The sequence below is a fragment of the Perna viridis genome, chromosome 10 (assembly GCF_037379345.1).
Source record: "Perna viridis isolate PV_CMFRI_1.1 ecotype Kerala chromosome 10, ASM3737934v1, whole genome shotgun sequence".
In the NCBI taxonomy this organism is placed as follows: domain Eukaryota; kingdom Metazoa; phylum Mollusca; class Bivalvia; order Mytilida; family Mytilidae; genus Perna; species Perna viridis.
This window is the reverse complement of record NC_142454.1, coordinates 30,163,529-30,188,287: the sequence shown is the minus strand read 5'-3', so window position 1 is coordinate 30,188,287 and position 24,759 is coordinate 30,163,529. Positions and strand designations below refer to the sequence as shown.

The following is a 24,759-nucleotide window of genomic DNA, read 5'->3' as shown; positions in this document are numbered from 1 at the left end:
AAAGTTGACAATTCTGAATAAAAAGTCATCACGTTTGTCGTAAAGTTTCATCAATAGTTTTCCTTTACGATTGATTTCTAAGTGTAGGTCAAGATATGAGGCTGAACTTACAGTGTCTGTAGTATCCTTATCTCAAGTTCTTTGTGGTAAATGGGATGTATCAAATCCGAAGTTAGGATTGTTTAAAAATAATACATCATCTATATAGCGGAAACTGAGATTAAAGGATCTAGCCAAACGATATTCAACCATGTATCACATTTTGCATGTTTCTTAGCTGGAGTTCTACTTAAAACACAGTAAAATATATAAAAGAGAAATATGTTATTCGATTTAATGAGGCATATTGTAAAATGCACTTTTTCAAGTTACCTTCTTCTCAAAATGCTACGTAATTGGAATGCGAAATTGTAGATTGCCATCTGCGTTAAAGTTGTCTATACAATCATGTCGTCCTGGCTGTTCACATTGTGTGAATTTTCCAGCGGGATAATTCCCCATCATTGGAATACGTAGGGGCATCCAATGCTGTGCATGAGCAAATATTTCACGTCCATATGCGTTTCTTGAATGAAAACCGGGATTTCGGGGCCCAATAACCCAATGCCCGTCAACTAAAATTTTTGTTGGTTTTATTCCATTTTTACGAAGATTTTCAGTATCCATGGTTTTCATTCCCAACATTTCAACATGCCAATTTCCGGTTCGAACGAAATATTTTCCACCATAATTTCTGCTCTCAACGTTTTCTGAAAAATTATACCGTTGTATAAGTTTTTTTCCAATATCACCAAAAGCTGTAAAATTGGATACTAAAAATATTCCGTCTCCATCCCTTTCCCAAGGTAGAGTTGTTCCAAATTTTACAGCACCTAGTAATGTACCATCGTGTAGTTCGCAAAAAATACCATGTTCCTCACAGAAGTTCATGGTAAATTTGACCATATCTGTAAGTTCTTGTAAACAACAGGGATGTAAAGCGAATCCCGTGGATTTTGTGCATTTAAGAGTTCCCCTTCTAGTGCAATTAAAAATTAAGTCAAATTGACTAGCCATCTTGAAACGATAAAGATCGTATTTGTCAGCTAGATCAATAAGATAATTTAAATAGTCTGGTTGTTTTAGTCTATGAACATGAAACATGGAGTCGGGGCAAATAATACTTTCCAGATTATTATGGGACAGTCGAAGAAAGAAGTCATAGAATATGCTAGATACTGCCATTTTTTCGTCAAACATAAAATCCTTCAATGTCTTTGAAAGAGCTAAGAACGGCCCATTTATGTAATCACAAAATATGCACTCGTGTAAGGATTCGTCGTAGCCCTCTTCGTAAGTTATAGTAAAGTTTTTATATGCGACCTGAAAACAGCCTTTCTTCCAAAAACCTTCTTCATCACGTGACGCACCACCAGCTACTGATACGTTCAAACTCTCTATTTCACGAACGAGACGCTCCAGACGTGAATCAAAATCGAAATTGATTATGTTTGAAGCTACAAGTGTATATTCAGTATTAACTTTATTCGTTAAAAAGTTCCAGGCTTTCCCTTCAGTAAAACTTGTCGGGATATGTTGAAAGGATGTATGCATATCTGTATAGTTACCAAAAACTGTTGTTGATATAGGGATGCCAAATATTACTTTGATTCGGTTGTTGTATTTTCTTATTCCTTGAAGAATTGAAGAAACTTGTGCTGATTTTTCCCTGTGTAAAACCACAATTGTTACAAGGTCTTCTATTGGCGTAGCATATGTACAATTTTCTGCTTTGAAACCCCTTTCATACAATGGGTATCCGTACATTGCTCCCATATATGTTTCTTGGCATATATGTTTTGAAGGAAATGTCTGTCGCTGTATTTCCGTAATATTAATTTTTGCCAATTCGAGCAGTTCTGTAACTCCAGACATGGCCTGTATTACAAACTTTCTTGCCTTTGTCCCTCTTATGTGCTTCCGTGCGTGGTTGATGTCTTTTGCGATTTTAAAGGCGACATCTTTTAGTTTCGATGTGTTTACCTTTAAATCTTCAGTCTCTAATGGTTTTGATATAAATGACCTTACTTCGAATACATCTTTTAATTCATTGTTGTCTGCAAATTCTTTGATATAAGTCTCTTTTGGGCATGTTTTAGATATCAATAGTTTTGAGGCAAGCAAATTTACTCCATTAATAATCAAAATTGCTACTGATAATCCAATTATTAGTGGGAATTTTCTTTTGGGTACAAGTCGTGTCCGCATAATGCCAACCTGTCGGGTAATTAATAAAAAAAGTTTTTGAAATTGATTAAACAATTGAATCCCTTGAAAATGTATAAATTTTATATTTTAACATAATCAGGAATCGATTGTATAGTAAACATAATCAGGGATCATATGAAGAACAATATCTGAGGATTTTTCTTAGAATGGTTACATAACACAATCCAAGAGGCCTTTGTCATGTCAAACGAAGCCATTAATTTTTTTTTAAAATCAGACAAAATGGGAAAAAAATAGAAACATGCATGTCACAAAACCCACCGATCTGACAATATAATTTCATTCAAAGATGCTTTCTCTGTTTGAAAGGACCATTATTTGCATCTCTGAATTTGCTCAGTAACTTCTAATTTCTCATTAGAATGTTAGGGATATGAGGTATTCATTTGAGTTGTCTGCCTCTAAAATGTTCATTTTCAGTGCATTTCAACGAAATTATAACTTAATTTACCAACATGATATGGAAAATCTTGTCTTTTTTCCGTGATTCTGATGGTGCATCTAGTCAAATTAAACTTTCAAAATATATAGTTTTTTTGATACCAGGTTTCACCCACTGCCTGATTCTTATAAAGACTAACATTTAAGGAAGACCATGATTAGAACAGAAATTAAAAAAATATATATAATTCAGGGATAACGACTACAAATATTTTAATAAACACACATACACACATCAAGACAAACCAATAAATAACCAAAATAAGACGATCATAGAATGAAAATAGTTTAGAAACTCGGACCCAACCATGAAGTGTCCTGATAGGTACTACGATTGTCTTCGGATGTGGTCATGTAACTTTTTTTATTTTTGTATTCTCATTCAATGTTCTTGATGATCTTGCTCATTGTTGTTTTAAGCTTCAAGTTCGTGCGATAATAAACATCTTTTAAAATTAGACAACTAATACTAAGAAGAGACCTCAATACAACAGAGGACTGAAACCTTTTTGGGTACTTTTTTTAAAAATAAAATTTGTTTGCAATCACATACATAACATTTTTCTCTGTGCAAATGTTTTTTTTACTTCTTTTAGTCACTATTCTTACCATATTCACTTTATGATTTAAATTTCACTATATAGAACCGTGTCGGTTTTATGTCTGGAATATAAGAGTAATCAAGGGAACCAAGGTTATAGCGGTAATCAAAAGGACATGGAAAACAGACATACACAACAAAGAACATAAAGTAACTAAAATCATACATACAAAGTAACAAAAGTAAATGAGCAACTCGGACTCCACTAAAAACTGGGAGCATGGACCAGGTGCACTATAAGTGTATAGTGGACCATCAAAATATGTTCCTTTACCGATTGTGTCATTATATAGATACAGAGGACGCTCACAATACATCGATCGGGTAGGATAACTGATTAACAATAATAATGAGAAGAAATTGGTAATCGTAAAAAAGTTAACTTTTTTTGTTATTATTATTATTTTTTTTTTAGTGCCTCATTTTATAAAATGCATTTTGCAGTAAATTACCACGTTTTTATCAATCACAGAATCATTTAGTTTTACATCCTGATAAAAAAGTTAATATTCGAGAAATTTTGTTTTTCATTCCAAAGGGGCGTGCCTATTGATTAGGACACCTGAGCATTTGTCGTTTTACAGGCAAGCCTGTCTCATATAATACAATCAATGACGACTTGTGCGTTTTTCCTTCTTCATGCGATTGTTTTGTGGAATATTTGACACAGGTGAATTATTTATTCCGAGTACAATGGATATAAAGAATAGTATAGCCATTACATGCCCACTATACATTCACATTAAACAAGAAAAAAACTGAGAGCAAGCTTAAAAGACAACATCTCGCTTCAAATGAAGTTAAATATAAACCGTTAGTTATAATATCTCCCTTGCTTTAAGGGGTATTTACACTTATTGAAGTCCGTAAGTATTTACTTTTTCTATAGGTGTTATACGGTGCAATTGTTGCGTTTCGTCATATCTGTTCCTTTTGCCTTGAAGTCCTCCGACCGTAACTATACTTCATGCACATCTGTATATGAATTATCCCCCTTTGAATCCGATGACATTACCTATGTGCATTCTTTAAGATCTCCGGAAATATTCAGGTCCTCGCCGGATTGGTTTCTCTACCCTACACCATCTTGCTGTTTTTTTTCAAAAATACAAAATTTCGCACGAACTTTAAGAATTAAAATCATGAATAAATTAGCAGAAAAAGGTACACTTTTTATTTGCTTTTTTTTTTACAATAATACCACGCCAATTTACTTTTTCTGTCAGTTTTTAAGTGCCTGATATTTTAGAAAAACTGTTTTTTGTCAATTATTTTTGAGAAGGCACCCACAATTAAGTATGAAAACTGATGTATAATTTTATTATGTTACCATGGCACAGATTTTCAGAATAAAATAGAAAATAATATCTACCTTTTTTCCAAGGATCTCCAAAAAACAAAAAGTGTGTTCCACCTCAAACAGAACGTCCAGCCCCAAATTTTGATTTCTTGAATAGATATCACCAGACAATGTAGATATTTGTTTGTTACTTCATTTAATTAAAAAATGAAGTTCAAAGAATAGTCAAGGGAACCAAGAGTCTAGCAGAAATCAATAGAATGTAACCCAAGGACGAAGACCAGACATGGAATACAGACAAACACAACAAAGAACACAAGATAATTAAAACAATACATACAAATCAAAGTAATGAAAGTAAATGAGCAACTCAGACTACACTAAAACTGGGGGCATGGACCAAGTGCACCGGTAGGGTTAGCGTCCTCTGTTTTTCTAGAAACACCCGCTTAGTTACTTAATAAATGTAATGTCCGAGGTTGATGACGACCATTAAACATCTATAGTGATGACTTCAATCTTGTAGCAACATTACCCTGTTCCAGATGCCTAATTGTAAAAAGTCTAGCGCGATACAAAAAGTCTGCGTAATTACGCAACCTCTGGCATACCGTATGAGTTGTGATATGAAAACTCCAAACGCAGATGCTGAAGGGATGTTGCCAGGGATGACAGGAAAGTTGACAATTCTGAATGAAAAGTCATCACGTTTGTCGTAAAATTTGGTCAATAGTTTTCCTTTACCACCGATCGCTAAGTGTAGACCAAGGCACTAGGCTGACTTCACAGTGTCTATTGTATCCTATATCTCAAGTTCTTTGGAGTAGATGCGATGTATCAAATCCACGAAACTATGATTGTTTAACGATAATACATTATCTATATAGTGGAAACTGAGATTGAAAGATCTAGTTAAACGATTATACTCCGATAGTATGTGTTATGTGTAAGATATCAGAATATGTTCGCCAATTGAATAAAAAATCGTAGTTAAATTGCGCCAAAGTAAATCGAACATAAAATAAATAAAATGAGTTAGAAATGAATAAAATAAAGATAGGAAACCTAAAAAATACACATATATTTAAATATATATATATTTAAAAATGTATCCGGAATAAAAACCAAATATAAATTAAATTTTTATGATATTTTTTTTTTTAATTTTAATTTTAATTTTATCATTCTTGAAAAAAAATCTAAAATTTATTATCCGAATCTGACCAGAGAGATCATGACTAATCCGGAAAGTATTAATTCGACTTAATGTATGATTGAAAAACGTCCTCCAAAGGTCAATATTAGGAATATTGAGTCAAATAGAGGAAAACCAGTGATATTTCGGGGACAAACATACCATAACCACACCACGCATCTAATGTAGCAATAAAACAATATCAAAAAAATAAATTTACCTGTATTCTGGTGCCAAATTAAAGAAACATTAATTTATTAGCTCAATTTAAATAGGAAAATCTGGCGCACAAGGAGTCCTGGCGCAAAAGGATCCCCTTTTGGCGCAAAAGGAAACCACCTTCAAAAGATAGCTTTAAAACCACATGTCAGAAGCTGACCCTGTCCAATGAAATAATCCGAATTCGCTTGGTCGAACATTGTAGGACCTGATCATGACATTAAAATGATCATGCAGCGCGTGGCCGCTAACGTAATTTGAATACTTCAATTAATTGATACAGAATTATTATTTAAGTCCATATGTATGTATACATATATATACACAAAACCAAATAAACAAATAAAAACAAAACAAAACAAATTGATTATCATGTATAGTAAGCATTACGTAACTGTTCACAATTGATAAATTCCGGATTTTTGTTCAATAAAAAAAATCAGAAAAAAGATTAAAAAGTGTATATTTTGGGGTTCTCTTTGGGCATTATGGGTTATTCCTGGGTATATTTATGGTCAAATATGTGAGTACTCTTAATAAAATCTTTATTATTCCGTTGAGTTCTAAAATAATCATGACAGATTGAAGATTGAAATCTATAGACATACGACGTCTTCGGACATTGACTTTTGCAATTGAGTCATACATATACAGCATTCAACTTTTTTTGCATTTTATGTTTATTTTACAATGAATATGTGTAGACATATAGTTGTATTGTTTATGATTTTTGATAGAAATCTGTGAATATGTATGTCTGTCATATATTTTTATTTGTTTTTTTTTTAAAGTCTATATAATGAGCGAAAAGTACAAGGAACACGGCACACGGAGTGGACACGATACACGGTACACGGAATGGACATGGTACACGGATTGCACATGGAACTAGGTACATGGTACACTGAATGCACACGGTACATTTCGGGAATGTTGATTGATTCAGTAACTGTAAACGAGTACTTTAATAAGTAAATAGAGTGAAATCTATCGAAACCAAACCATTTTGAATTTTATAATTGGTTCGGTTGATACAGTTGTTTACCAAAGTTCAAAATATATTCTTTGTTTGGGTTAGACAGTTAAGATTGGTTATACTATAATTTTGAATATATATATGTATATACATTTTACAAAGGTTTGGTACCAAGGTGATTTTGAAATGTACAATTCTAGTAGTGTGAAAATGACAATTCTGCCCCACATGCAGAAATCCTGCATAAAATCCCCAACCCCGACGGCCAAATGCAAACGGACGGCATTCCTATTGAGCATAGGGTAAATACAAGAATTATGTCTTTCGCACAGAGCATAAGTCAGGTCGCCCCAGAGGATAGTGGGGATGTGGATAAGGACACCTTAAAGAGAAGTGTGTCACAGATTGAAATAAATAAAGGGATGGCATCCAATAGTGAAAATATGGATCGCTTACAGGATTTATTTCTGAAGAATCAAGAAGATTTGGAGGATACCATTCCAACCTCAATCCCCCAAAAGCAGCAGCAGTGCTGCGATAACCCTAGCATGGCGCAGATGGATGAGCATACCCATATGTGTCAAAATTGTGGTGCGCAGTCCGCCAAGCCGCGATTTGAGCATCAACCAGATGAGGAGCAGAAGACCACCTGCGATTATGCACTGAAAAGGAAGAAGGGGCAGTTCTGCAAGAGCAAGCCCGGGATGGGTGGTCGCTGCTGGAGGCATAGCAAGCAACCACGCCAGCAGGAGGAAGAGGTCATCCCAGTCGAGGGGAAGATGGTGGTCAAAGAGACCATGAAGACCCTCCGTCAAATAGCTAAGGATGAGGGTCTGAGGGGATTCAGTAGGAAGAACAAGGAGGCCTTGGTGAAGCTCATCGAGGAGCAAACCGCCCGTAAATTTACCCGTAGGGAAGTCTTCAGCAAGAAGCAGCTGAAAGCACTCGCCAAGAATCGCGGGCTCACCAGGTACTCCCGGCTCAAGAGAGAGGATCTACTCCAGCAGGTGGAAGAGAGCATCAGAAGCGCCCCAGTCGAAGAGGAGATCAAGATCACCGATAGGCGTCAGGCACTGAATGGTGTATTTGGCACAGTCGTCATCGGACCCTTGAAATCGCATGACGTAGCTACGTTTCTCAAGGTAAGTCGAAGCACAATCTCTACCACCATCTCTGATGCTCTCACCGAAAAGAAGGGATTGAAGGTCCACTTAGTGCTTCTAGCAGAGCTGGTAAAGACCAACCCCGCGACCGGAGAAAATACCTACATCACCCCCTACTTCAGATCGGGCCTTACTACCCTCTTCGAATCCGCAGACCTCGATCTGGAGATTGCGTTCATGATGGAGAAGATCAAGGAAAATATGGCTAATAACATGCGGGAAGGGAGCGGATGGACTTTCGGACACGTTGAGAAGCTTGAGATCCACCTCAACCAATTCAAGCCTCTCAAGGGGGCTTCCTTCATACCGACCCCATCAGCACTCGCGAAAAAGAAGGCGATCATCAACGTGCAGAACGAGGATCAGGAGTGCTTCAAGTGGGCTATCCTCTCCGTGCTTCATCATGAGGACGTGGATCAGAAACATGCCAATCGCCCCAGTCAGTACGTGAAGTGGGGGATGAGCTAAAATTTGAAGGCATCGACTTCCCGGTTTCGCTCAAGGCGATCGATAAATTTGAAAGGCAGAATCCTACCATCAACGTCAACGTCTTTGGCTTCAATGGCGTAAAGAAGGGTGAAGATGAAGAAGAGGATCTCCAGGTTTACCCCCTCAAGATATCGAAAAATACAGGCCCCACCCACGTAGATCTCCTCTTCCTGACCCGTGAAGGCAAGCAGCATTATTGCTGGATCAAGAGCCTATCACGACTTCTGACAGCGCAGGTCACGAACCACGATGGACAAGCGTACTTTTGCCGAAGATGCCTCTCCCACTTCACCAGGCAGGATCTCTTGGACGATCATATGGAATATTGCAGCCAGAAGGATGCAATCAGGATCGAGATGCCGGAGGAAGGATCCGCCATAGCCTTTCACAACCACAAGAAGCAGATGAGAGTCCCATTCGCTCTCTATGCGGACTTTGAATGCTTCACGGAGAAGATCGATACCTGCCAGCCCGATCCGACCAAGTCCTACACGAAGCAGTATCAGCAGCACCGACCATCAGGTTTCTGCTATCGCGTGAAGTATGCCCACGGCGACTACAAGGAATCGGTCGTCTACTGCGGGGAAGATGCGGCTAAGAAATTCGTGCAGTGCATCGAAGAGGAAGTTCAGACGATCAGCAAGATATGCAAGGAGAAGAAGTCGATGGTGATGAGCGACGAGGATGAGGGCTTCGAATCAAGCACGCACTGCCACATTTGCGGGGGTGAATTGGAAGGGGATAAGGTGCGGGACCACGACCATCTCACCGGGAAGTATCGAGGCGCGGCACACAACCAGTGCAATCTAGATTTTCAGCTTCCGAAGTACGTGCCCATCCTCTTGCACAACCTGAGTGGGTACGATGCCCATCTTTTCGTGAAGGAATTCAAGGGAGGGAAGATCACCTGTATCCCCAATACGGATGAAAAATATATCAGCTTCTCGCAGCAACTAGAAGATGGTCTGGAAATGAGATTCATCGACTCGTGCAGATTCATGCTCAGCTCCCTCGAAAATTTAGCGAAGAATCTCACACCCGATAAATTCAAGGCGGTTAGGGAATGCTTTGGCGACAGGTATGAGCTGATGATTAGGAAGGGGGTCTATCCCTACGATTACGCCGATGGGCCTGCCAAGCTTGAGGAGACCCAGCTCCCACCCAAGGAAGCTTTCTTCAGCACGCTCACCGGTGAGCATATCAGCGATGAGGACTATGCGCACGCTCAGAGAGTATGGGAGGTCTTCGAGTGCAAAACCCTGCGAGATTATCACAATCTCTACCTAGAATCCGACGTGGCCATACTGGAGGATATCTTCGAGGATTTCAGGGATATCTGTCAGACTCACTATGGGCTTGATCCTGCCCACTACTTCACATCCCCAGGGCTAGCCTACGATGCCGCCCTCAAAACCACCGGCGTCAGATTGGAGCTGCTCTCCGATCCAGACATGCTCCTGATATTCGAGAGGGCAACCAGAGGGGGCGTCACCATGATCTCCCATCGCCACGGCAAGGCTAATAATCCCTACATGGCCGACTACGATAGCTTCCAACGCACCAAATATCTCACTTACCTCGACGCCAACAATCTCTACGGTTGGGCGATGGCACAGCCCTTTCCACGGGAGACTTCGAGTAGATGGAGCCGGAGAAAATCGAGAAGGTCTTGGAGTATCCTGACGATCACGAGTACGGAGCCATGGTAGAATGCGATCTGGAATATCCGCAAGATCTTCACGACGCCCACAATGACTACCCTCTCGCGCCGGAAAACGTGGAAATCGACAAGGTGCGCAAGCTCTGCCTCTTCAGGGCAAGCGTGAAAAATATACCCTCCACTATCGAAATCTCAAGCTCTACTTATCGATGGGCATGAAGCTCGTCAAAGTCCATCGCATCATAGGTTTCTGGCAATCCCCCAGGCTCAAGTCGTATATCGAGCTGAATACGAAGCTTCGAGCCGCAGCCAAGACCGACTCCGAGAAACAATTTTTCAAGCTGATGAATAATTCGGTCTTCGGCAAGACGATGGAGAATATCCGAAAGCGCGTCGACGTCAGGCTAGTCACCACCGAGAAGCAGGCCCTGAAGCTCGTGGCCAAGCCCAACTTCGATCGCCGAGTCGTCTTCACCGAGAATCTAGCAGCCGTCCATATGAAGAAGACCAAGCTCAAGTTCGATAAGCCCGTCTACCTAGGAGCGTGCATCTTGGATATCTCGAAGCTCCTGATGTACGACCTCCACTACGGATTCGTGAGGACGACGTCCGGCGATAAGGCCCGGCTGCTCTTCACCGACACCGACAGCTTGGCCTACGAAATCCAGACCGCCGACTTCTACAAAGACATCGCGCCACACGTCCAGGAAAAATTCGATACGTCCAACTATCCGGCCGAGCATCCCTCCGGCATCCCTACTGGCGTGAATAAGATCATCGGAAAATTCAAGGACGAGTGCGGCGGAAAGATCATGACCGAATTCGTGGGGCTCCGCGCAAAACTATACGCCTTCAAGATGGACGACGGTAAGGCTACGAAGAAGGCGAAGGGAGTCACCAAGAGCGTCATCAAGCGCAGCATCGCCTTCGATGACTACAAGCGCTGCCTTGACACCCAGCAGGAGATCCATCGCCCGATGAATATCATCCGGAGCCATCTCCACCAGATCTACACGGAGCAGATCAACTAGATCGCTCTCTCCGCCAAGGACGAAAAGCGCCACATCCTCCCCGACGGCATCAGCACCCTTGCCCTTGGACACTATCGGATCACTCACGACAGCAATTGAGGTAAGACCCCTCCCCTCTGCACTTAGCAGGCTCTCACGGGTGCGGATGCCCATCCCGCACTTAGCCCGTACCTAGATAAATGAGCTGCATACGCGTGCACGGCCTCCTCCTCCCCCATAAGCCCCTCTCCAACGTAGAGCTCGAGGAAGCCACCAAAGCCCTAGGCATCTATCGATTCAGAGGAGTATTTATGCGCGATGCCCTACCATCCAACCCCCATCCCGCCGAATGCGGCATCCTGAATCACGACGATCGCAATGGCCCTGGCACGCATTGGACGTGCTGGCATAAGCTTGGAGGATTCAAAGTCTACTTCGACCCCTACAGCCTGCCCCCACCCGACGAGATGGTCAACTATCTGCGGCCGGAAATTCGATATAATACCAATGAGCTCCAGCGGCGCGGCGACGTGGTATGCGGGCACTTTTGCCTGCACGTCCTGAAGCTCCTATCGGAAGGTCTGACGCTCGAGGAGGTGATCTTCGGACTATAGATAAGTTTGGATCTCACTCGAGAAAGCGCATGCCCGTCTGGCGGATGCTCCAGGATCTCGATATGAATGAGCATCGCCAGCTTGGGATTGCCCCAGGGCAGCTCGGACGCTGTGACGAAGCGATGGGTCAATCAGCAGATGAAAGACGGTATGAAAGACCTCGAAGAGCTAGATTCGGAAATGAAGCAGATGCAGATGATCATCAAGCGGATGCAAAGGGAGTATGACGCATCCATCAAAGACCTTACCAAAAAAGCTAATGACCGTGGAAGATGGCAAAGTCGATAAGTCAGAGTGCGTCTCGACCAATGGCGGCTTGATGACTAAGGACCTAGATATGCAAAAATATCACCTGCTAAATCTCCCTCTCCCCAAGACCGATAATGAGCCCATCACCAAAGCCCTTTACGATCGCCTGCAGGAGGATCTAGACGCATTAAGGGTCTTCGTCGAGCTGAAGCATGCATAAATCAAGACTTTCTGGTCTCCCTTGATGGAGACCGGAAAGCCTGGGGGGATCATTGCCAGTCGGAGTCCTTGACCCAGGAATTGAAGGTTTTGGGATATCCTCTCCACTTGACGCGGATTTCTTTCTTCCCATTCCGGATGCGTCGGCTCAGGATTTTCTCGATGCAGAAGATATCCTGGTTGGTGCGCTGGAGCTCAGGCTCGTAAGAGGATCCCTCGATTTCCTCACCCTTATAGTCTTTGAGGCGATAGGTGGGCGGCTGCGTCGCTAGGGTCTGGGCGATGGTAAAGATCTCCGTCCATCGCGGAGTATATCCCTTCTCGAAGATGCCCTTCTTCTTGGTGATCCGGACCTGATCGCCGACGTCGAAACGTTGAGGCTGCATGGGTGGAAGGTCTCCGTAGAGATTCCAGAAGACCTTAGACTTGTGCTCTTTCTGGCTGGCGGCGATGGGGGTCATCTTGATGGATCGATGCTTGGTGGTATTATACTGGCGGACGAAATCGTCCAGGACGGGAATTGGCCGAAAAGTATTTGAACATCTTCTCCTTCATGGTACGATTCCAGCGCTCCACCACGCTCGATTTCTCTTCGTTCTCGGTGGAGTAGAGATCGACGTCGTGCTTCCGGAGCAGATCCTTCACCTCGCGATTACAAAATTCCGTGCCCTTATCGGTCCATAGCTTCTCGGGCGTGCGATCCTTGTGGACGGTCCGGAAGGCATCTCGCACCGTGGCGCCTTTCTTATTCTTGAGCGGCACGAACCAGCCGTACTTGGAGAAGACGTCGATGATGCTCAGAAGGTATTTAAAGCCTCGGTTATCGCGGGAGAAGGCGCTCATATCTACGAGATCGGCAGCCCAGATCTCATCCACCCCACCTACTATCACGCAACGTTTCTGAAATTTCCGCCGGACTGGCTTGTGCAGCTCTTCGGCTAGCTTATCCGTCCATCGGACTTTTTTTCCCCACACACCCAGCCCAAATCGTGCTTTGGTGCCGATGATGGGTCTGACGATACCACGCTCGAGACGCTCGCGTGCATTGGGATTGGGGATGGCATCGAGGGAGGCTAGCATCGTCTTATCGCAGATCGAATTGCGTGCGGCCGTATCCTTGTGCTTGGCGTAGCAAAGATCGTGGCGATAGGCGGCCTCATCGACTCGATTGATGGGTCTGGACCAAGGTTTGGGGATGCCGTCGGCATTGAGTCGCTGGCTGAGTCTGGTTCCCGGACCGGTGAAATTATGCCCCGGTAGATGCATCTCGACGGGCAGCCGATTGATCATCTTATTCATGAGTCCGGCGCCCCTCTCCGTCTTGATGAATTCCGACTTTCGCGCACTCGGCGCAGGTCCCCACCTTCCGCCGCCGCCGTCCGTCATCACTCGTGATCACGGCGCGATTATTCGTCTCCGTCTTCTTCTGGCACTTCAAGCAATACATTCCAATTTTATATAGATAAATGGACGTTGAAGACCTTACCTACGATGAGCCCGCCGCGAGTCGTCGGCATAACCACTTTCTCCTCCCGCAGCGATCCATCCGAGGTCTGATCATCGGGAAGTCAGACCGGCAAAACGACTCTGCTGAATAATCTCCTCCTGCGCGATGGATGGCTCGACTACGATCGACTCTACGTCTTCGGAAAATTACTCCACCAGCCCATCTATCAGCTGCTGCGGCAGGCGCTGGGGAAAGGATTTTCGAAAGATGATATCCGCGACCTTCTCTCCATCAAGGATAGCTATCCCCACTCACTGGTCGACGTGGTGCAAATGATGAAGCCGCCGTCCAAGCCTAGCGGCAACGAAGCTTTCTTCTTCGAGGAGGCGAGCGACGTGCCCGATCCCCGAGAGCTCGATCCCGCCCGCAAAAATCTCATGGTCTTCGAAGACTTGATGCTGAGCAAGCAGAGCAAGTGCGAGGATTACTACGTGCGCGGTCGGCATAATAACGTCGACTGCTTCTACCTCTGCCAAAATTACTTCAAGAATGGATCACTTGAAGGAATTTTTCCTGGAGAATCAGTTCGAGCTAGAGAAAGGTCGATCTCCATCGATCGCTGAGTTAAGGGGATACCTCTTGGATATACTCTGCAAGCCTCCCCGATGGCTGGATAGGTGCGAGGGGTGCTCTGCGGATCACTATTTTGGCCGATACGGGGAAGAGTGTGAGTGCAAACTTCTCGGCAATATTTGCCACCCCTGCATCCGCCAGCATCTGGGCGAATTTGGAAAGTGCGAGTGCCGCTGCCGCCATAGCCTTGAGGATGGCTTCTGCAATAAGTGCGGACTCACGCTCATTCGCCGCATCGATCATCAGGATTTCGAAGGAAGGACCTATAATTCCCACTCCAAGGCCGACCATATCTTTGGATTGCGAGTGGAAGACGGTGTCATCATGATCGGGAGTCTGCCCGTCACCTTCGATGGAGACGATATCCTCGTCGATGACGAGCGCTATAAGGGTACCCCCGGCCTATGGGAACTTATGGTCATGAAGCATCCCAAAGATTTCGAGGTGGATGACCTGCATACCTATGGTGATATCCTACGAGCATCCAATGCCATGTATCAAGGCAACTCTGCGCTCTCGCAGACCCCCAAGGCAAGCAAGAGTCGGAAATGGAAGGAGATCGTCTCGTACATCTATAAGCAAGACAAGTATGGGAGCGGGGTATCGACCGTCTTCCTCCCCACGTGCTTCGACCAATTGCTGGATCGTCTCGATCTTTGCGCCGCCGCCTACCAGGCCGGAATTAATGGGGTGCGCAACGAAATCGTGGCCACCCTCGACGCCATGAGGAAGTCCGGTCATATCAGCAGGGGTGAGTACGAGAAGCTGCATCGGAAGCTCCTCTAAATAAATTTACGATGCCTTAAGTAGTGAATCACGGATATCGTCGGAAGTATGCCGTCGGCGGAAGAGGCCTTTTCGATACCATCGCCTATCTTGCCGGACGGGTGCTTACCTCCTCCGCCGCCAAGACGTTGGGTAGCAAGGCCGTGAGCGCCGCCTCCAATGCAGCTTTGAAAGGCGTGGAGAAAGGTGCGAGCAAGGCGGTGGACCACGTCGTCAATCGAGTGACCCGCAAAAAGAAGCCTAAAGCACCACCCACCAAGAGGACCCCACAGCAGCAGACCCGTCTCAATAATCTTATCTCGGGCGGGTGCATCGCCACCATCCACGACTTCGTCCAGCGCTATAGATAAATATATCATGGCCGATATGCTCTCTATCACCGAAGGACTGACTTTAGATGAAAGTCTCCAGGAATATCAGGTTCACGAATACGAACCTCAAGCCGGGGCGCAGCTGAATAATGCCGGCGCAGAGATACGCATCAATATCGAGACTCAGGATGTCTTCCTCCATCCCGCCGAAAGCTATCTCTTGATCGAAGGCCGACTTCAGAAGAATGATGGCGCTGCGTATGGCGATGGCGATCTGGTATCGCTCGTCCATAACGGTGCCATGTATCTCTTTCGCAGCATCAGCTACCGACTCTCCGGCAAGCAGATCGAGCATCTCAACGACCCCGGCATCGCCACCACCATGCTATGGATACTGACGTATCCCGACGACTTCTCCAAATCGCAAGGCCTCAACCAGCTATGGTTCAAAAACTCCACGGCCGATGCTGAGGCAGATAACGTTGGATTCGCAGCACGTCGCGGGTATATCATCACCAAGCCAGCCAATAATGGGTCCTTTTCCTTCTCCATCCCTCTCAAGCACGTCTTTGGCTTTGCCGAGGACTACGATAAGATCGTCTACGGATTCAAGGACGAGCTCTCCCTGGTGCGCGATTCGGATGCCAATGCCATCCTCCGAGCCGCTGCCGTCAACGACGTGGCCAAAGTAGTCTTGAGCAAGCAAGGTCTCCTGGTTCGTCCCCCACGTCATCCCGCCCGACGAAAAGAAGCTGCGGCTCTATAAGACCATCCAGAGCAAGACCAAAATCGATTGCGGATTTCGCATGAGGCAGTGCGACTCCATAGCCGTGCCCCAGACCTCGCAATTTCATTGGCGCCTAGCCGCGAAAAGCGGGCGAGAAAAACCGCGATGGATCATCGTCGCCTTTCAAACTGAAAGGGGCAACGACCAGCTCCATAATGCCGCCGTCTTCGACCACTGCCGATTGCGAAATATTCACGTGACCCTCAATGCGGAGCGCTATCCCGCCGTGGACTTCAATGCTGGCTTCACCCAATGCAGGGTCGCCAGGGTCTATAAGGAGGCTGCCGAATTCCGCAAGAAATTCTATAGCATGGAAAGTCTGCTGACTAATGGCGGCATCAATCCCTCCGACTTCATCGATCTCTATCCCCTATTCGTCATCGACATGAGCCATCAGTCCGAGCGGCTGAAAGAGTCGACGGTGGATATCCAGATCCGAGCCGACTTCGAGCGCAACGTCCCTGCCAATACCCAAGCCTTCGCCCTGGTCATCTCCGATCGAATCCTCCAATTCGAATCCGACGGCCAGAAGATGAGCGTCGTCTTCTGAGGAGGCTTAGATAAATGGACGTTTCACTTTTGCGGAAAATCGCCACCAATACCGAGTCCAAGCACGGGTTCTCCTTCATCGTCTCTGGGAACGATAGTCAGATTTTGACTCGCTTCAACCCACCCCTCCAGCTGCGCGAGGAGAAATCTTACGAGATGGCCCTCGTGAATCTGGAGACCTACTACTCCATCCCCAATATTCATGCAGGTAATAATTCCTTCCGCTACTCTCCCGATGACAGGGCTAGCTGGTTTCCCGTCGAGCTGAGCACCGGCTCCTACGGCATCGACGATATCAACGATGAGATCCAGCGGCAACTGCGGCTCAATAAGCATAAGGCTAAGGTCCTTCTCGATGCCAATCGCGCGACGCTGAGAGCAACCCTTACTCTCGCCAGAAATTATCAAGTGGATTTCGACGTGCCTAATAGCCTAAATACGGTGCTTGGATTCGAGCGCCGGACGTATACCTACGACCGTAGCACTAACGGCTACGCGGAGGGTGAGAATATCGTCAATATCATCAGCATCAATAGCATCCTGGTGAATAGCGATATCATCCACAGAAGCTACGTCAAAGGCACGCAGCAGTCCACCATCTATAGCTTCTTTCCCGCAGTCGATCCTGGCATGAAGATCATCCAGACTCCCAAGAATCGTGTCTACTTACCCGTGACCCTGAGGACCATCGATCGCATGCAGACGTATATGACCGATCAAGACGCTCGCCCCATCGATCTTCGAGGGGAGAATCTCACCATCCGCTTCCATCTGCGTGAGGTATAAGTAAATGGATTATCAAGAGTATGATCTGAACTTGACGAAAGATCAGGCAGAGAAGATCCAGCGTGCGGCAAAGAATGGTTGCCCCGTGAGCGTCCGATTGTCGCATGCCAACCTATCCGGCGAGCATAAGATGCTTCTCACCCGCCGTCAGATCCAGCGCATCGCCAAGCTCTTGCAGAGCGGTAAGGGTGGAATGGTCTTGGAGATGAGTCCGAAGCAGGTGAGGCATAACGTGCAGAAAGAAGGTGGATTCCTCTCCATGCTGTCAGGTCTCGCCTCTGCCGCGCTGCCCATGCTGGCCAAAACCGTGCTGCTCGCTTTGGGCGTGGGCGTATTGAGCGGTTTGGGAAGCGCAGTCATCCAAAAGGCCGTGGGATCTGGATTATTTCTCAAGAAGGGTGGGAAAGTATGCTGCGTGAAACCTCATGGTCATGGTCTGTATCTCAGCCCAGGTACCTTGCCCAACACTTACGGCGATGGCTTATACTTGAAGAGCGGATGTCGGTTCTACGATGGTAAGGGGTTGATCTTAGGTCCCAATAGCCCCTTCAAAAGCATCCCCATCTTAGGCATGCTCCTATAAATAAATGGACTCCGTAGACTTTGGGAAGAAAGTCTACAGGGAAGCTAGGATCGAATCTATCGAGCGAGAGCTGAAATTCGAAATGCATAAATACGCCCGACTGTCGAGGATCTATAAACGAGTGGACAAAGTGGTGTCTTTTGCTCTGGGTTCATTTGCCGTGCTCAATGTCATTTGCACAACCGGCACAATCAGCACCGCCGCAACGGGGATAGGTGCCGTAGCATGCATTCCGTTGAGCTCACTAGCCGTCGTGAATTCCATCACGATGGCGGGGTTGGCGGTGCTAGCCAAGCGCATCCGCCAAAAGCGTAAAAAGCATGAAGATACCGTGCGCATCGTCAGATCCTACCAATCCAAGATCGAAGATGCAGTGAGCAAAGGTCTGGAGGATGATGATATCGATAAATCTGAATTTGCAGGGGTTGTGAAATGTCTTAGCTTCTACTACGACGAAAAGCAGCAGCTGCGAAAATCTTCCACGGCCACCACTTTCAGTGAATACCCAACTGCGCATGCGCCATAGGGAGGATTCTTCCAACGCGCGCCTCGCTCGGCTACGCCTCGCTCCCCACGCTTATTCCAGAATCCTCCAGATCAAAGTTCCAAGTGACCAAAAAAAAAAATTTCCCAATCCAGTAATTTGGATTGGGAAATTTCGAACCCCATACCCATAGCCCTCGATTATTTTTTTTATTACTTCCTCACCAGATCATAGGAGAGGTACTGCTGCTGAGATTTCTTGCTCACCTTGAATCCAGTGCTCCGAACGAAAGCTCCTTGCAAGGGACCCTTCTCTTTGTTAAGACTGAGGCAGGCCTGGTGGTCTCTCCGTCTCGATTCTTCAGGGTGAGGATTTTGCTTTTACCGAATTTCCCATCCACTTCTACCACCTCCAAGATCTTATAGATCGCCCCGGTGGGTAAGTCCTTCCATTTGAGTGCTTCCTGATTCTGGTCCTGCACCTTCTCCTGGAAGGCGTCTTCGCTGATGAAATCATCCCCATCTGTAGGAATGTCAACGAATCCATTGTGTACGAAAGTCATATTTCTCGTATTTACCCTATGCTCAATAGGAATGCCGTCCGTTTGCATTTGGCCGTCGGGGTTGGGGATTTTATGCAGGATTTCTGCATGTGGGGCAGAATTGTCATTTTCACACTACTAATTCTGTATATAAAACTAATCTTGGTTCATTTACTAAAAATCAGTTTGTTCGGTTTTTTTATATGCGAATAGTGACATATGAAAATATGAGATAGGGAAAGGTGCCACATTATTATATGTTTTCTGTCTCTGATGACAAGCATATGGTAACAATTTATTTTTTTCTGTATAATGCCTTATGATTGATTAGTTCTTTTTGGACAAGTTTTTGTTCTATAAACAAATTTACTGTTATGTAATTAATGTCGATTGGTTCACAATCTGTGATTCGAATATTCCCAGTAAGTAACGTTTTGGTTGAGGGTAAACTCTGAATTTGGTTTCGAATTTATTAGAAATCAAAATAAAAGAATTGCTTTGAATTTTGTACTTTTGATTTGTTAACAATCATATATCGCTTCGCAGTTCATGAAGCGTAAACTGTCCCAAAGTTGGTCACATCGTTAACCAAAATTTGCGCTATATGATACGATTCTTACGTGTAACCCTTTCAGCTGTGTTCATAAGCATTCTTTTGTGAAGCATTTACGTCTTCGTTTTAATCTTACAAACCAATTTCAATTTGGACAGAAGTGAAATGACCAAGAGAAAGCATGAACTAGGAATAAGGTATGCTAGTATTTCTAGTTTCATTTTCCTTTCCGGAATATTTCATGTGGAACGTATTGACATCCAAAGACCGATCTGTATTTAAGGATAGAAACCACTAATTTCACTTCCCATAAGCTTCAATGCTAATTTCACAACATTCAATGACTACTCTGGACTTTACCTAAATATTAACCTGCAGAGGACTATATATCATCATAATTCTCCATATGTCAGCTTACAATCCTCAGAATGGCATGTGGGCTTAGCAGATTTGCAGTGCAGCACTGGTTACTAGAAGAGAGGGTCTATGAATAGCATGGAAAATCACAGTGTTTTCACAAGATAGGGGTATATTTAGAAATAATTATGTAGATTTGGCTTTACAGCACAGTAAGAAAAAAGCACTTATAAAAAATACAGACATGTTTTTCCTTTCAGAAACAGTTTTTAATTTTTAAATAAAGTGAGAACTTTTTCTATAGCACTATGAGGAACAGTAAGTAACTTCGGCGTAGGACTTTCCAAATGCCCATTGGTTTAATTGATGGTGTATAACCTAAACAGTTCTTTTTTGTCTTGAAAAAAAAAAACAATATAATAATACAAGTACCTTCCTTTAATACATAGTGAATGAATGTGCAAAGTTTCAATGAAATATGGCTAGCATTTTTTTTTAATATTTGATTCTCAAATTAAGATTGACAATTTCGGGACTTTGAAACGTTGTATTATAAAGTAAAATCTTCTATTTCTTGCTTTTGTCAACAATTCTATCATGTAGAAATACATATACTCGTCATTTTACACAGAAAGATGTTTTAATTTCAATACTAAACTGACAGTTTGTACTTGACAAATTTTTCATGCATTTGAAGGTAGGTTACATGTAAGATCATTTCTTGTAAATACCTCGGAACACGTGACAAATCTTACATTCACTATTGTAGCGAAACGAAAAGACACCAATGAACTACGGGAGTCTTGTTCTAATAATGAGTACCTATAATAATATTGATGTATTTGGTAATCGCTTCTCTTTTTTCTTGGAAAACGTTATGAAAACAAAACAAAACACACACAAACACACAAAAAAAAAAGAAAATTAGAATCGCAATGCTATAGATATGTCGTCATTATACACAAAGCAGCTGTTCATGTGTTTTCAGACATACGGAAACCCACGTTTTGGACCGATTTGTTGATATATGCTTTGTGTCATCAAATGCACACGACAATTTTCGTACAATACATGAAAACCAAACTGTCTCATACACTGTGGTCAACACATTCTTACCATCTGATTAAAAAAAAAAAAAATTGTTCTGACTTTCATGAATTAGTGCAAATAAAATTATACCTCCCTTTCCTGTTACATGTCAGAAAAAATTGTGAGTAACCGGATCTTCATTTTATTTTATTTACGATTTTTTTCTGAATTTCATAGAAAGCAACGTCAAAAACATCTTATTAAGGAGGTAGACATAGGGTAAGGGACATAAATTATGAAGTCAGTGATATGTTTGTATCATATTCAATTTCACCAAAGGCTATCAAGCTTTCATTTGACACAGAATAAAATTAATCTAAGTTACTTTGATGCTTACATGACATTGATGTAAAATGCTGAATATAAACCTTCCAATGATTTTTAAGAGTAGTGTCCCTCACACTTATCTCCTTAACCACCCGGACTTTGTGGATATCAAAAGGTGACTACAATTTGTAAAATAATTGGTTGTTTTGTGGTAGTTTGCGTTGTTTGTTGAAAAAAAGTAAGTCAATGCAGTAGTCGGTTGGGTAACAGGAAACCAATGTATAATTACATTTGGCCTAAATCTGATGGTCCAAAAATACGTTTTTATATAATTTTAATGGTTGTCTTACAACCACCAACCAACAAAGAAAAAACCAAATGGGAAACGTGTCGCAATTTTTCATTTGAACGCAAGGTATACGTTGCTAATTAGAAGTAAACGAACGTCTTCAATATTTGTTATTTATACCGAGCATCATATGCCAGGAAAACAATAGATGTTAAGTAAAAGCGAAGTAGATATGAGACAGACCCGCAGAAATGGGCCAGGGGAGTGACTTCAAAGTGCAAGTCGCCTTATTTAGAAAAAAAATGCAACTATGTACCTATCCTATCTCGCCCCTTTCGGTTAACGTCCCTTTTCCAATAATGTTCTTGAATTTTCCAAAAAGATGTTCTTAAAAATTGATTCATATCATTCTTTACCACACAATTACAGTGAAACCTGTCTAAATCGAACCATGAATAACCCGATGATCTGTTTAAACCAGATGGTTCACATATGGGCAAAAATACGGAATCATCAGCATTAGGATGATTCAAATACGTAAAAATCCCAAAAACGTTAACACATGATACAGAGCCGATCTACATACACAATAATTTTAATACATTTTGAACATATATAAATCAGACAATTCATTCACTCGCAAATAGGATCGGTTTAGACAGGGTTTAACTGTACCTTAACACTCACATTTGTCATCATGAATCCTTAAACTATACACTTTGTAATATGTTTGGCTCATATCCTTACGAATATGATGGAATAAGTGATTTACAGATCATTACTAAAGTGACAAGTGTTGCAGCTGTACCATCTGTTTTGGTTGTCCTATTTATCGCCGATACCTTTATACCTTTTAACGAATAGATCATGTAAATATATCTTATTTTGAAAGGTTCATCAATATAGCTAGATACTGTAGTCCTGACATATAATGTTTATTATAATGTCATTTAGACATACCAATTGAAGTATCAGACAGGCTGTGGTTGCCGTTAAATTAATGCATAACATAATAATTTATTCAAGAATTGAATTTTGGAAAAGAAGCTGAAATCAATATATATAAATAAACGCAAAAAATGTGACGAATTAGCATGGTGAGGAGAAACAACTTTAATTTGCGGGTATATGTGTCACTTCTCGTGGTTTGTCCAAATTTCTGAGGTTAGGGGATTTTTTAATTTATCAGAACTTCACATTTATTGATAAAAGTTTACATTCCGTGTCGAATTTGAATAATTTGTATGAAATAACCACAAAAACCATTTCAATTTGTATCCTACAAAAAAGTAATTGTTAGACATATAGAGTAGACCTGTCAAATTCAAATTTTCAACAAAATATAGCAAAATTTTGAACATTTTAAAAAACATATTTCAAAATTTTCAATAAAACTTTTTTTTCAAATTTTCAATCAAATTTAACAAAATTTTGCAACTTTTTGCAAATTATCAACAAAATATAGTAAATTTTGGCAAATTTTCCCCAAATACAGTATTTTTGTAAATTCTTCTACAAAATATACTAAATTTTTCAATTTTTTACAAAATATAGCAAAAGTTTTCAAATTTTCAATAAAATATACCGACTTTTGCAAATTTTTACGTACAGTGCTGCCTTAAAGCTTATGATTAGTGATTCATGCATATGATAAACTCAATACTCTTTCGATTGGAAATTCTTCAGAAGGCATCGTAGCAATTATATTTATAATTAGAACATATTAGTGAAAGTCGGTCACTGGATAAACTAATATTTTAACACCGTAAGGGTTTTCTTCACGGTACGTATCACTCTTAAATCATTGCATTGTGTGTTTATTGGCATTAAAAGAGACTCTTTCGGAGCAAAAGATGACAAGTGTGAATTCATGAATATTAAATCCCAGACAGCATTCCTACGTTTGGCCAACTTTGGTTCAACGGAGTAATTTACGTTGGGCCAACGTAGGGTACCCAATGTTGGCCCAATTTTGTAAGTGCAAAGAGAGCCAACGTTGCCCCAACGGAGGCAAACAATAGTTGGGACAACGTTGGCCCAACGTAATGCCAACATTGACCCAACGAATCCCTAATGCTGGCCCAACATAAGCCCAACGTTAACGCAACCATATGGTCAGACGATTGTATTCCTTAAGATATTAGAACATAATTTTATTTACCATTTCCTGGTCATGTCGCAGAGTGCTGGTGCTGAGTAAGCGCTTACATTTCCCCTCAGTTTATGATATAAATTCTTTACAGTAAGAATATATCAATGAGAAGCTGATCGTGGTTTACTAGAGTAGAACAAGGAAATCTATTATAAAATTAGTAGATACTACGAGCATTGGTATAATAATTATTGAAAATTTGCAATTTTTTTGCATTGAATAGACATATGATAATACCTGTCACTGTTTTGTGTTCAGGATGAATTTACATTGAAAATAGTTATACATTTGTTCAAAATGAAAGACAACTATTGTTTTTTAAAAGGCTGCATAAGGAGGAGATAATCATGTACACTGTTCTTATCATAAATAAGATTTGGTTATTCATAATAATTATTTTGTGTTATTAAGTTCTAGATATTAAATGCGAATACTTGTTGCATGAATATAAAACATACAGTTCAAAGAACTCGAGAAAAGAGCCAGCAATACTTTTTGAAAGAAGTAAAATTATATTAATAAATATGTATATTTTGGTGTTTCAACGTTGGGCCAACTTAGTATCACAGTTTAGATGCAACACAATATTTGCTATTATACATCCGCATTTTCTTTCTAGTTTTACTTTCTTGACATCGACATACATTTTTGCATCAAGAATAATATCAAGTCTTTTTTAACATGCTTGTTACCAAAGTCGTTTCGACGTTAATTCAATGTTGGTTCATTGTTGGCTCACCG

At 42.4% G+C, this 24,759-nt stretch overlaps 1 protein-coding gene across 3 annotated transcripts; it reads right to left on the bottom strand.

Annotated features, from left to right (window-relative positions):
* Positions 1-320: 320 nt before the first annotated feature.
* Positions 321-22,705, bottom strand: LOC148605319 (uncharacterized). Of its 3 annotated transcripts, XM_088550917.1 has the most exons (4): positions 22,554-22,703; positions 4,683-4,758; positions 4,189-4,400; positions 321-2,256 (listed from the first exon to the last, which is right to left on the bottom strand). In XM_088550917.1, the coding sequence occupies exon 4, from the start codon at positions 2,245-2,247 to the stop codon at positions 388-390; it is 1,860 nt and encodes a 619-aa protein (XP_088407043.1). In that variant the 5' UTR covers positions 2,248-2,256; positions 4,189-4,400; positions 4,683-4,758; positions 22,554-22,703; the 3' UTR covers positions 321-387. The 3 variants fall into 3 exon arrangements, with proteins under 3 accessions (XP_088407043.1, XP_088407042.1, XP_088407041.1); XM_088550916.1 differs by lacking the exons at positions 4,189-4,400; positions 4,683-4,758 and having other exon boundaries at positions 22,554-22,705; XM_088550915.1 differs by lacking the exons at positions 4,189-4,400; positions 4,683-4,758 and having other exon boundaries at positions 22,542-22,704.
* Positions 22,706-24,759: the final 2,054 nt, after the last annotated feature.